This window comes from Piliocolobus tephrosceles, chromosome 4 (genome assembly GCF_002776525.5).
Source record: "Piliocolobus tephrosceles isolate RC106 chromosome 4, ASM277652v3, whole genome shotgun sequence".
Taxonomy (NCBI): domain Eukaryota; kingdom Metazoa; phylum Chordata; class Mammalia; order Primates; family Cercopithecidae; genus Piliocolobus; species Piliocolobus tephrosceles.
This window is the reverse complement of record NC_045437.1, coordinates 151,510,718-151,525,217: the sequence shown is the minus strand read 5'-3', so window position 1 is coordinate 151,525,217 and position 14,500 is coordinate 151,510,718. Positions and strand designations below refer to the sequence as shown.

General features: G+C 43.5%; 1 protein-coding gene across 1 annotated transcript in view; it reads right to left on the bottom strand.

The window, feature by feature from the left end:
• The window catches only part of CDC25C (cell division cycle 25C), a 50,885-nt gene that overhangs the window by 23,391 nt on the left and 12,994 nt on the right, over positions 1 to 14,500 (bottom strand). Inside the window, exon 8 of the mRNA XM_023195423.1 lies at positions 12,182 to 12,337. Within this exon, the coding sequence (XP_023051191.1) occupies positions 12,182 to 12,337 (156 nt within the window). The remainder of the gene's footprint in view (positions 1 to 12,181; positions 12,338 to 14,500) is intronic.

Genomic DNA, 14,500 nt, shown 5'->3' with positions numbered 1-14,500 from the left:
AAAAATTTTTTTTTACTTAATTATTTAAATTTTCTGTTAAGGCTCTATTGTCCAAATATTTTTCAGACCATCAAAATGCACGTTGCGAGGCCAAGACAACGGGAACATCTGAACTCGAAAGTTTGAGATCAGTCTGGACAACAGAAGACCCTGTCTCTTAAAAAAAAAAAAAAAAAAAAGGTCAAATAAATACCTCATTGCCCTATGCCGCTCTTCCACCTAAACAAAACTTTCAGAGCAGTGGTCCCCAACCTTTTTAGTACTGGGGACCAGTTTTATGGAAGACATTTTTTCCATGGACCTGGGTGGGAATATGGTTTCAGGATGAAACCTGAAATCATCAGGCATTAGTTAGATTCTCAGATTATCATAAGGAACGGGTAACCTGGATCCCTCGCATGCGCAGTTCACAAAAGAGTTCGCCTCCTATGAGAATCTAATGCTGCCACTGATCTGACAGGAGGCAGAGCTTAGGTGTTAATGCTCGCTGGCCCACCCCTCACTTCCTACTGTGCAGCCTGGTTCCTAACAGATCATGGACCTGTACTGATCCGTGGCCCAGGGGTTGAGAAAACCTGTTCCAGAATATTTCCTGGGGTCAATCTATTTTAAGTCCATGCTTCTATACTGTCTACATTATGCAATTCAGAATGATATTTCTGAGACTATGAAAGATCTTCAATCACCAGAGAAAGATTCAATTATGTTCACTGTACTGTACTTAATTCATAAAAGCAGATCAACACAACTTAGACAAGTTTTCAACAATGAAATAGAAAATTAAAGGATTTTTAAAATTAACATTAAATTCAATTTGCTAAGTTAATACCAGTTGAGACTTAACTATATTAATTACAACATTCTGCAAATGTGAAGACTAACATATTTGTAAAAGTGATCCTAAATATTCATTTTACATTGCTCTTTTTTTTAGAAGCCCTAGAAACCTTTTCCCCATGCCGACTATTCCTAACTTGCTGTTTTTCTATAGATCTACTGTCCATTATCAGCAAGTTCTCAAAACTGCTTTATGTTTTAGGAAGGTCACTGTCAATTCTCCCAACACCCATCCTGCCTTCTTCAGATTGTATCTTGGTTCTGTTTTCCCATAAACCAATGAAATTAAACATAAAATAGGATTTAATACTATGTTATAGAACGTAACTCTCAAAATTTAGTGTGTATCAGAATTACCTGGGAGAATTGCTGAAAACAGGCTCTGGGGTAAGGTAGATCTTAGTTTAAACCCTGGCTCTGCTGCTTCTAACTATGTAACCCTGGGTATCATACCTTACCTCATGACCCAATGGCTTCCCCTCAAAGGGAGACAATAGTCATCTTTCAGGGTTGATATGAGAATGCAATGTGAGTATGGATGTATACTGCTTAGCACACGGTGCCTAGTATATTCTAAGTAGTCAATAAATGGGAGCTCTTGTTATTGCCTGGCTCTCATTTTTCCTTTCCATTCTAGTCTCTGAACTATCTTCAGTACTAATACCCATTGTATTTTCCACATTCTCACAATGTCCACTGACAACACTTTGGAGAGCATGACTTCACAATACTTCCACTAAGCTTCTCTAGAACTCTACATCAGGCTCTCAACAAACTGGTATTTAAAAAAAAAAAAAAAAACATAAAAATATTTCATTCTTAAAACAGGAAATGTGGCTGGGTGAGGTGGTTCACGCCTATAATCCCAGTACTTTGAGAGGCTGAGGCAGGTGGATCACCTGAGGTCAGGAGTTCAAGACCAGCCTGGCCAACATGGTGAAACCCTATGTCTATTAAAAATACAAAAAATTAGCCAGGGGTGGTGGTGGGCACCTGAAATCCTACACGGGAGGCTGAGGCAGGAGAATCTCTTGAACCTGGGAGGCAGAAGTTGCAGTGAGCCAAGATCACGCCATCACACTCCAGCCTGGGCAACAAGAGTGAAACTCCATCCCAAAATAAAAGGGCGGCGAGGCAGCGAGGTGAGGGGAATTTAAATAAACAAAATAAAAAACTAAAAACAAAAACAACTGCAAACATCATCTATTATACTACCAAGAGCTCAAACACAGCAAGCCCTCAAACTAAGTAAAACCTCCCCTAGCTCTCAAATTTTTTTTTTTGTTTGTTTGTTTTTTTTGAGATGAAGTCTCGCTCTGTCACCCAGGCTGGAGTGCAGTGGTGTGATCTGCAACCTCCACCTCTCAGGTTCAAGCAATTCTCCTGCCTCAGCCTCCCGAGTAGCTGGGATTACAGGCGCCTGCCACCAAGCCCGGCTAATTTTTGTATTTTTAGTAGAGATGAGGTTTCACCATGTTGGCCAGGCTGGTCTTGAACTCCTGACCTCCAGTAATCCACCTATCTCAGCCTCCCAAAGTGTTAGGATTACAGGTGTGAGCCACTGCGCCCGGCCCAGCTCTCAAAACTTTCTAAACCAGCCACTTTATACCTTCTCAGCAACTTTCAATCACATTACTGCTCTTGCTTTACTGAGTCCACCTAATGATATCTGGCTCTTTAGCCAGGCTTTGAATCATCACTGACTTTTCTGGTGCCTTCACCACCAACTATTCTTCCTCAACCCCTTGTTCATCCACCACTGGCAATCTTCAACCCTTACTATCATCCCTGGAATTCCAAAGTCTCCAATCTCGCTTCCAGGCCAGAACATTCTTGTAGGAAGACACTTGCAACAAGTTCCATGCATGTCTATCTGATAATGCCCTCATTATCAGATGACCTTACAAATATCATCTTACTAGCCTTTCAGTAATTCTACAGTCTCCAAAAGTCAATTATAACCTTCTTCACACACTTTTAAGACTCCCACCTCACACACTCCTCTGAATCACCAGATTATTTCAATTTTTACTTTGCAGAGGACATCAAAGTCATTGAGCATCCCCTCACCCATCAGCCTTCTTCATAACTCCACATAGTTTAGTCGTATACTACAATAATTAAGCACTTACACTACACCATAATAGTTAAGTACTATTAATTGATAAGTATTGTTCTACATGCTTTATGTGTAATTAACTCATTCAATCCTCACAACAACCCAAGAAATTAACACAAGGAGATCATATGACTCACCTACAGTCATATATCTAAAAGTGGCAGAGTCAAGCTATGAATCCAGGCAGTCTGGTTCCAGAGGCTACTTCTCAGACCACCGCGCTCCACTGACTCACATGCTCTTAACTTCTCCCACTGAGCCCTTTCCTTCAATAGGGACTTTGAACGGTGGTCAGATAGGGTCAGTTATCCTTAGTGGTTATGTTTTAACTTTTCCATAAAGGAGAATATATTCAAGGATGACGTGTGAAATTAAAAATTTATAAAATGACTTACTACAAAGCTACAGTAAACAGTGTGGCATTGGCATAAAGACAGACATATAGACCAGTGGAATGGAATAGAGCCAAGAAATAATCTCTTGCATATACAGTTAAAAATGATTTTTGAACTCAAAATGAATCAAAGACCTAAACTTAAGACCTATAACTATAAAACTCTTTAAAGAGGCCGGGCGCGGTGGCTCAAGCCTGTAATCCCAGCACTTTGGGAGGCCGAGATGGGTGGACCACGAGGTCAGGAGATCGAGACCATCCTGGTCTACACGGTGAAACCCCGTCTCTACTAAAAAATACAAAAAACTAGCTGGGCGAGATGGCGGGCGCCTGTAGTCCCAGCTACTCAGGAGGCTGAGGCAGGAGAATGGCGTAAACCCGGGAGGCAGAGCTTGAAGTGAGCCGAGATCGCTCCACTGCACTCTAGCCTGGGCGACAGAGCGAGACTCCGTCTCAAAAAAAAAAAAAAAAAAAGAAAAGAAAACATAGGGAGCCGAGCCCAATGACTCACACCTGTAATCGCAGCACTTAGGGAGGCTCAAGCAAGAGGATCGCTTGAGGCCAGAATTTTGAGACCAGCAGAGTAACAAGGCAAGACCCCCATCTCTACAAAAAATAAATTAGCCAGGTGTGGCGGTACATGCCTGTAGTACTAGCTACTATGGACACTGAGATGGGAGAATCCCTTGAGGGCAGGAGTTTGAAGTTACAGTGAGCTATGTGACTGCATCACTGTACTCCAGCCTGGGTGAGACCCTGTCCCTACTATTTTTTTTAAAAAAGGGGAGGAGGTTGGGAGAGGCACATGATATTGAATTTGGCAATGATTTCTCAGATATGACACCAAAAGCACAAGCAACAAAAAAAGTGGATAAATTAGACTTCATCAAAATTTAAAACTTTTTTGCAACAAAGGGCACAATCAACAGAGTGAATAGGCAACCAACAGAATAGGAAAAAAATATTTGCAAATTATTTATCTGATAAGAGATTGATATCCAGAATATATAAAGAACTACAACTTAACAACAACAAAAGAAATAACTCAATTAAAAAATAGGCGAAGGACTTAAATAGACACTTCTTCAAAGAAGATATACAAATGGCCAGGAAGCATATGAAATGGTGCTCAACATCACTGATCATTAGGGAAATGTAAATTAAAATTACAATGAGATACCTTTCATAGTCATCAGGATGGATATTATCAAAATCAGAAAATAACAAGTGTTGGCTATGATATGAAGAAATTGGGACCCCTGTGCATTGCTGGTGGGAATGTAAAATGGAACAGTTGCTGTGAAAACAGTATAAAAGTTCCTTAAAAAATTAAACACAGAATAATCGTATGACCCAGCAATTTCACTTCTGGGCATATACCCTAAATGACTGAAAGCAGGGGACAGGTGCGGTGGCTTATGCCTCTAATCCCAGCACTTTGGGAGGCCGAGGCAGACGGATCACGAGGTCAGGAGATCGAGACCATCCTGGCTAACACAGTGAAAGCCTGTCTCTACTAAAAATATGAAAAATTAGCCGGGTGTGGTGGCGGGTGCCTGTAGTCCCAGCTACTCTGGAGGCTGAGGAAGGAGAATGGCATAAACCCAGGAGGCCAAGCTTGCAGTGAGCCAAGATCACCTGCATTCCAGCCTGGGTGACAGAGTGAGACTCTGTCTCAAAAAAAAAAAAAAAAGAACTGAAAGCAGGGCCAGGTGTGGTGGCTCACACCTGTAATCCCAGTTACTCGAGTTACTTGGAAGGCTGAGATGGGAGGACTGCTTGAGCCAAAGAGTTCAAGGCTGCAGTCAGCCATGATCATATCACTGCACTGCAGCCTGGGCAACTGAGTGAGACCCTGTCTCCAAAAAAGTAAAAGAACTGAAAGCAAGGACACAAACAGATATTTGTAAACCAATTTTCATAGCAACAATATTCACAATTGCCAAAAGGTAGAAACTCAAATGTCACAAAATATGGTATATACATACAATGTAATATTATTCTGTCATAAAAAGGAATGAAATTATGATACATGCTACAACACAGATAAAGCTTGAGGACATTATGCTAATTGAAATAAGAGAGTTACAAAACAAAAAAACCCTATATCATTCCACTTATCTGAGATATCTAGAATAATCAAATTTATAGAAAGTAGAATGGTGGTTGCCAGAGGCTGGGAGATGGGGAAAATGGGAAGTTGTTTTATGGGCACAGAGTGTCAGTTTTCCAAAATTAAAAGAGTTCTGGAGGCCAGGCGCGGTGGCTCACGCCGGTAATCCCAGCACTTTAGGAGGCTGAGGCAGGTGGATTACGAGGTAAGGAGATCGAGACCATCCTAGCTAACACAGTGAAACCCCGTCTCTACTAAATACAAAAAATTAGCCGGGCGTAGTGGCGAGTGCCTATAGTCCCAGCTACTCGGGAGGCTGAGGCAGGAGAATGGCGTGAACCCAGGAGGTGGAGGTTGCAGTGAGCCGAGATTGCGCCACTACACTCCAGCCTGGCTGACAGAGCGAGACTCCGTCTCAAAAAACAAAACAAAACAAACAAACAACAACAACAAAAAAGAGTTCTGGAGATTGGTTACACAACAATGGGAATGTATGTAATACAACTGAACTATATGCTTGAAAATGGTTATGATGATAAAGGTTATGTACATTTTATAATTTAACGTAAAACCGATTTTTTTTTCAAAGAGAATGAAATTCTGATACATGCTACCACACTGATTACCAATGAAAACATTACACTATGAGATATATGCCAGAGACAAAAGGACAAATATTGTATGCTTCCCTTTATATGAGGTACCTAGAGCAGTCAAATTCATAGAGGGCAGAAAATAGAATAGTGGTTACTAGGGGCTGGGGAAGGGGGAGAAGATGGGAAGTTCTTGTTTACTAGGTACAGTATTTCTCTTTGGGGGCCAGGCACAGTGGCTCCCCTATAGTCTCAGCACTTTGAGAGGCCGAGGAGGGCAGACCACCTGAGGTCAGGTGTTCAAGACCAGCCTGGCCAACATGGTGAAACCTTGTCACTACTAAAAATACAAAAAAATTAGCTGGCCATGGTGAGGTGTGCCTGGAATCCCAGCTACTCGGGGAGCTGAGGCAGGAGAGTCACTTGAACCCAGGAGGTGGAGGTGCAGTGAGCCAAAACCGCACCACTGCACTTTAGCTTGGGCAACAGAGCAAGACTATATCTCAAAAAAAAAAAGCATTTCTGCTTGGGGTGATAAAAAAATCCTAGAAATGGGTAAGTACCCACAATAAAATGAAGGCACTTAATACCACTAAACTGCCTCCAGTTACTCAGGGTAAAGCCAAAAATAATACTCTCCCAAACACCTATGTCCTTTTTTCTTTCTTTCTTTTTTTTTTGAGATGGAGTCTCGCTCTGTCGTGCCCAGGCTGGAATGCAGCGGCGCAATCTCAGCTTACTGCAACCTCTGCCTCCTGGGTTCAAGCGATTCTCCTGCATCAGCCTCCTGAGTAGCTGGGATTAGATTACAGGTGCCCAACACCACGCCCAACTAAATTTTTGTATTTTTAATAGAGACGAGATTTCAATATGTTGGTCAGGCTGGTCCCAAACTCCTGACCTCAGGTGATCCACCTGCCTCGGCCTCCCAAAGTGCTGTCCTTTATTCAAAATGTGGTTCATAGCATTTTGTTTTTTGAGATGGAGTCTTATTCTGTTGCCCAGGCTGGAGTGCAGTGGCATGATCTTGACTCAATGCAACCTCCAACTCCTGGGTTCAAGTGATTGTCCTGCCTAAGCCTCCCAAGTAGCTGGCATTACAGGCACCTGCCACATACCCAGCTAATTTTTGTATTTTTAGTAGAGACGAGGTTTCATACTGTTGACCAGGCTGGTCTAGAACTCCTGACCTCAGGTGACCCACCCACCTCGACCTCCCAAAGTTCTGGGATTACAGGTGTGAGTCACCGCTACCAGCCTATAGCACTTTTTTTTTTTTTTTTTGAGATGGAGTTTCACTTTTGTTGCCCAGGCTGGAGTGCAATGGAGCGATCTTGGCTCACTGCAACCTCTGCCTCCCAGGTTCAAGCGATTCTCCTGCCTCAGCCTCCTGGGTAGCTGGGATTACAGGTGCCCACCACCACACCCGGCTAATTTTTTTTTTTTTTTTGTATTTTTAGTAGAGACGGGGTTTCACCATGTTGGCCAAGCTGGTCTCGAACTCCTGGCTTCAGATGATTTGCCTGTCTCAAACTCCTAAAGCGTTGGGATTACAGGCGTGACTCACCATGCCCAGCCAGCACTTTTTTTTTTTTTGAGAAAGAGTCCCACTCTGTTGCTCAGGCTGGAGTGCAGTGGTGCGATCTCAGCTCACTGAAGCCTCTGCCACCTGGGTTCAAGTTCAAGCGATCCTACTGCCTCAGCCACCCGAGTAGCTGGGGTTACAGACGCTCGCCACCACACCTGGCTAATTTTTGTAATTTTACTAGAAATGGGGTTTCACCACGTTGGCCAGGCAGCTCTCGAACTCCTGACCTCAAGTGATCCACCCGCTTCGGCCTCCCAGTGTGCTGGGATTACGGGCATGAGCCACCGTGCCCAGCCTCATATAATTCTTATTACAGTATGTTGTTGTAATTGTTCTATTTTATTATTAGTTATTATTGTTAATCTCTTACTATGCCTGAGTAAAAAACTCCACCACAGGTACATATGCATAAGGAAAAGCATAGTATATATAGGGTTCAGTACTATCTGCAATTTTAGGCATCCACTCGGGGTCTCAGAATGTACTCCCTGTGGCCGGGCGTGGTGGCTCAAGCCTGTAATCCCAGCACTTTGGGAGGCCGAGACGGGCGGATCACGAGGTCAGGAGATCGAGACCATCCTGGCTAACACGGTGAAACCCCGTCTCTACTAACAATACAAAAAACTAGCTGGGCGAGGTGGCGGGCGCCTGTAGTCCCAGCTACTCGGGAGGCTGAGGCAGGAGAATGGCGGGAACCCGGGAGGCGGAGTTTGCAGTGAGCTGAGATCCGGCCACTGCACTCCAGCCTGGGCCACAGAGCGAGACTCCGTCTCAAAAAAAAAAAAAAAAAAAAAAAGAATGTACTCCCTGTGGATAATAGGGGCTACTGTAATACAAATTGCTCTTTTAATTTCTTTTCCATTTTATTGAGGTATAAATGATAAACTTTGTATATACTTAAGTACAATATAATGATTTATGTATATATTATGTAAGGATTACTACAACGAAATTCATTAACACATCCTTCATCACACAGTTACCATTTGTGTGTATGTGACGAGGACACAGACTGCTTTTAATATTTTATTCACAACAAGCCTATTAAGGAGGTAGTTTTTTATCATGCTGTCCATTTTATAAATTAAAAACTGAGGTCAGGTGGTTGTCTTGTGAACAGTGGTAACACTAAGTGAATAAAAGAATGAGAAGGCTGGATATTGTGGCTCATACTTGTAATTCCAGCACTTTGACAGGCCAATGTGTTGGCAGCTGCGACTACAGAGGGCTTGCTGCTATCATCACGTTGGCTGCAGCAGAGGCATGGATAGGGCTGCATGATCCGTGGAGCTAGCAGGAGCCCTTCCCCTTCTGAGTTGGGGCAGGAGCTCCCCTGGTGCTGCGGGAGCTACACAAACTGCAGCTGTTAACCTGGGCCTCCTGTTCCACGGAGCAGGCAGAAGCCTTGCCCTGCTGGGTGGGGTTGCAGCCGCCCAAGTTGTGGTTGCAGATCCAAGCCTCCCTGTGCTCTTGTGGGGGCCGGGAGCAGGCAGGATCCCTGGCCTCCTGGGCACAGCTGCAGCCACCCTCCCAGGTGCAGGACCTAATAGTCTCTGCAGCCTGCACCCTTGGAGACCCAGGAAGGCCTGCCCCCCACCCCCACCCCTGCTTCTCTCTGCTCCTGGCACCCACTCCAATCTCGGAGTGGGGTTGGGGCAAGCCCAGGTGCTGTTACAGTCCGGGGGTGAATGTGTGTGCGCACCCTCAGGGCAACACCCTGCCACCTTGGCCCCCTCCAGGGGCACAGAGAAGTGAAAGAGGGGAAGCCAAGTGGGGACTGAGGGTGGTCAGTGCTGGCCTTTAGGTGCACCTTGGTGTGAGCAGCCTGGTGCCATGGACTGCTGAGAGAGACAGACAGGCTCCTGGGTGGAAGGGAGGTTCCTGTAAATCCCCACCTTCAGGACAGGGAGGGCTTAAAGGCTGAGGGCTGGGCTGCCAGTCCCGCCCACCAGATGGGGATTTGTGCTGCCTTTTCCCCACAGTCCACAAACCAATCAGGAAGCACTGTCTCCCCTCTGAGGTCCATAAAAGCCCCAGGCTCAGCCAGAACAGGATAGAGGATGGAGAAAAGATCAGATAGCCAGAGAGGAGAGAGGAGCTATGCTCTCTGCTGAGAGCTGGGAAGTCAACAGGTAGGACCTGCCTGAAGAGAGGAGCCACCCACTCCAGGGCCTCCTCTCTGCTGAGAGCTGAATACCGGATAAGACAGACTGCCTGCAGAGAAGAGCTGCCCCTGTGAGTCTCCTCTGAGCTGTTCTAACACTCAATAGAGCTTCTCTTTGTCTTGCTCACCCTCCACTTGTCTGTGTACCTCAATGCAGGACAAGAACTTGGGCAAAGGCACCACTGGCCACAGAGGTTTCTAGCCAGAAAAGCAACACCCTAAAGATCCCACAACAAAGGCAAGAGGATTGCCAGAGCCCAGGAGTTCCAAACCAGCTTGGGCAACACACCAAGACCCCATCTCTACAAAAAATTTTTAAAATTAGCTGGGCATGGTGGTATGCACCTATAGTCCTAGCTACTCAGGAGGCTGAGGTGGGAGGATTGCTTGAGCCCAGGAGTTCAACACTGCACTCCAGTCTGGGTAATAGAGCAGAGCAAGACTCTATCTAATTAATTAAATAATTAAAAAAATAAAAGCATGAGGACTAGAATGCAACTGTTCTAACTCCACTATACCATATTGGCCTTGTGAAATGAATAAATTTTAAAGACAAACCCACAGCTCTACCTGTGTCAAAGCAACAAAGTTGATTTAGAAATGCTAAATACAGGCCTGGCATGGTGGCTCACGCCTGTAATCCCAGCACTTTGGGAGGCCAAGGTGTGTGAATCACTTGAGCCCAGGAGTTTGAGACTAGCCTGGACAATACTGTGAAACCACGTCTCCACAAAAAATACAAAAAATTAGCCAGGTATGGTGGCATGTGCCTATAGTCCCAGCTACTCAGAGGCTGAGGTGGGAGGACTGCCTGAGCCTGGGGAGACTAAGGCTGCAGTGAGCTTTAATTGTGCCACTGTATCCCAGCCTGGGCTGCAGAGCAAGACCCTATCTCAAAAAAAAAAAAAAAAAAAAGCTAAATGCCTCAGAAACTATCTTTGGCATATCAGCATATATAGGCTATAACCCACACGCTTCAGGTATATCTATCGGTGATATGGGAAAGATAAAAGGAAACAAAAGACTGTATTATAAAATACCTAAAAAGTCATGTTAGGTATATTCTATACATTACTACTATCCTGGAGACATTACTTACACTAGATTACTTTGATGGTGATCCACTCAAACTATTGACTGGAACCTGTTCACCAGCAGTAAGAAGATTCCTGTAGTAACCTGATAACCTATCAGTCAGATAGCCCTACAGTCTAAAGATAGGTTAGGCCAGGCACAGTGGCTCATGCCTGTAATCCCAGCTCTTTGGGAGGCCAAGGCGGGCAGATCACTTGAGGTCAGGAGTTTGAGACCTGTCTGGCCAACATGTCAAAACCCCGTCTCTACTAAAATCATAAAACATTAGCCAGGCATGGTGGCGTGCTTTGGGAGGCTGAGGCAAGAGAATTGCTTAAACCTGGGAAGACAGAGGTTGCAGTGAGCCAAGATAACACCACTGTACTCCAGCCTAGGTGACACAGCAAGACTCCATCTCAAAAAATAAATAAATAAAGATAGGTTATCACATCTTGTTGATCTCTGTAGCTCTAGCATTTAGTAAAGTGACTCCTATGTATTAGGCATAAAATATTGTTTATTCAAGAATGAATTGTTGGCTGGGCATGGTGGCTCACGCTAATAATCCCAGCACTTTGGAAGGCTGAGGCGGGTGGATCGCCTGAGGCCAGGAGTTCAAGACCAGCCTGGCCAACATGGTGAAACCCTGTCTCTACTAAAAATACTAAAAATTACGCTGGTGTGGCGGTGTGCTACTCGAGTGGCTGAGGCGGGAGAATCGCTTGAACCTGGGAAGAGGAGGTTGCTGTGAGCTAAGATGGCGCCACTGCACTCCAGCCTAGGCAACAGAGCGAGAATCTGTCTCAAAAAAAAAAAAAAAAAAAAGAATGAATTGTTAATTAAACTAAATTTGGCCTGAGGATGCCTCTGTACTTGAGTCTTTACAGACCAAGTTGCAACCTAACTTAGTACTTCAACTGAAAGCCTAATTTAGAAGTATACTTTTGTATCAAAAAGCTGAGTCTCAGGAAAGCACAGCAGCTGAGCTTCAGTCAACCACAAGCAATCAACTGTTTAAACCATGTTCAAATGAGGCAGACTCAAGGCTGTAACCAACTGGGCTGTCTCTGTACCCCACTTCTGTTTTCTGTACTTCATTTCCATTTTCTGTCCATAATACTGCCTGACCACATGGCAAACTGGAGTTTTACTGAATATGTTCTGGCTATGAGGGTTGCTGGATTCACTAGTTATTTTTTGCTCAAATAAACTCTCCTAAGTTTAATTTGTCTCAAGTTTTTCTTTTAACAGAATGAAGGAATATGAAGAATGCAAAGATACTATCACAGAATACTTTACCTTTGCTTCTTGATCTTCCAGGGAAAACTCCATTAATTCATTTGAAATCTCTTCTGCCTGGTCTTCTCCTAGGTTTGGATTTTTATCCAACTTTGGAATAGCAGTAATAGGACTGCCCAGATATTTCATTTCACTGTCCACCAAGTTTCCATTGTCCTATCAAGTATATTGACAACATTAAAAACTATTCAAAATTTATCAAAGTCCTAAATGTAAGAGCTAAAACTATAAAACTCTTAGAAGAAAACATAAGAGAACAAATTCATGACATTGGATTTGGATAATGCCACTGAAAGCACAGGTAATGAAAGAAAAAAATTGATAAATTGGTCTTCATCAAAATGAAAAACTTTTGTGCATCAAAGAACACCATTAAGGGAATGAAAAGGCAACCCACAAAATGGGAGAAAATATTTGCAAGTCTTATATTTGATGAGTGATTAATATCAGAATATGTAAGGAACTCCTACAACTCAGTAACAAAAACAGTAACAATCAAAAGGGACATGAATAGACATTTCTCGAAAGAAGATATACAAATGGCCCATAAGCACATCAAAAGATGCTCAACATAAGTAATCATTATGGAAATGCATATCAAAATTGCAATGAAATACTACTTTATACCCATTAGGATGGCCATTATAAGAAATAACAAGTGTTTGTGCATTGCTGGTGGGAATGTAAAAGGGTGCAAAGGCACTTTATGGATACTAGCATGCTAGTTCCTCAAAAAATTAAACATAGAATTATCATATAATCAAGCAATTCTACTTCTGAACATATACTCAAAAGATTTACACAGGGGCCAGACGCAGCAGCTCACGCTTATAATCCTAGTACTTTGGGAGGTCGAGGCGGGTGGATCACGAGGTCAGGAGTTCAAGAGCAGCCTGGCCAACATGTTGAAACACCATCTCTACTAAACATACAAAAATTAGCTGGGCATGGTAGCACGTGCTTGTAATCCCAGCTACCTGGGAGGCTGAGGCAGGAGAATTGCTTGAACTGGGGAGATGGAAGTTGCAGTGAGCTGCGATTGCACCACTGCACTCCAGCCTGGGCGACAGGGCAAAGACTCCATCTTGGAAAAAAATAAATAAAACAAAATAAAAGCAAGGACTCAAGCAGATATTTGTATACCTATGTTCATAGCAGCATTATTCACAATGGCCAAAAGGTTGGAAACAACTCAAAATGTCCATCAACAGATGAATGGATAAGCAAAATATGGTATATACATACAAAAGAAATGAAATTCTAATACATGCTATGACATAGATGAACTTTGAAGATATTATGCTAAATGGAAATATAGGCTGGACGCAGTGGCTCACACCTGTAACTCCAGCACTATGGGAGGCTGAAGCAGATGGATCTCCTGAACCCAGGAGTTTGAGACCAGCCTGCACAACATGGCAAAACCCTGTCTCTACAAAATATACAAAAAAATTAGGTCGAGGTGGGCAGATCACATGAGGCCAGGAGTTTAAGACCAGCCTGGCCAACATGGTGAAACTCCATCTCTACCAAAAATGCAAAAAAATTCACCAGGCATGGTAGCACATGCCTGTAATCCCAGCTACTAGGGAGGGTGAAGCACGAGAATCACTTGAATCTGGGAAACAAAGGTTGCAGTGAGCCAAGATTGCACCACTGCACTCCAGCCTGGGTGACAGAGTGAAACTCTATCTCAAAAAAAAAAAAAAAAAATTAGCCAGGCATAGTGGCACACATTTGCCACTGAGGTAGGAGAATCATCAGAGCCCAGGAGTTTGAGGCTACAGTGCGCTATGATTGTGCCACTGCACTCCAGCAGAGGTGACAGAGTGAGACCTCACACACACACACACAAAAGGACAAAATATTATATTATTCTACTCATATGAGGTATCTAGAATAGTCAAATTCACCGAGACAGAAAATAGAGGTTATCAACGGCTGGGCAGAAAAAGGGATGGAGAGTTATCACTTAAGGGTATACAGCTTCTGTTTTGAATAATGAAAAAATTCTGGAAACGAGTTCTGGTGATAGTCTCACATTATTAATATACTTACTGTCACTAGACTGCACAGTCAAAAATAGTTAAAATTGTAAATATTATGCACATTTTACTGCAATTAAAAAAAAAATCACACACAAGACTATCCAATAATTGAACATACTCCAGGTCTTCCTTCCATCCTAGAAACCGAAAACCTAAATAAAACATGATCAACTTAGTGGCCGGGCATGGATCATGAGGTCAGGAGATCAAGACCATCCTGGCCAACATGGTGAAACCCTGTCTATACTAAAATATGAAAAATTAGCCTTGT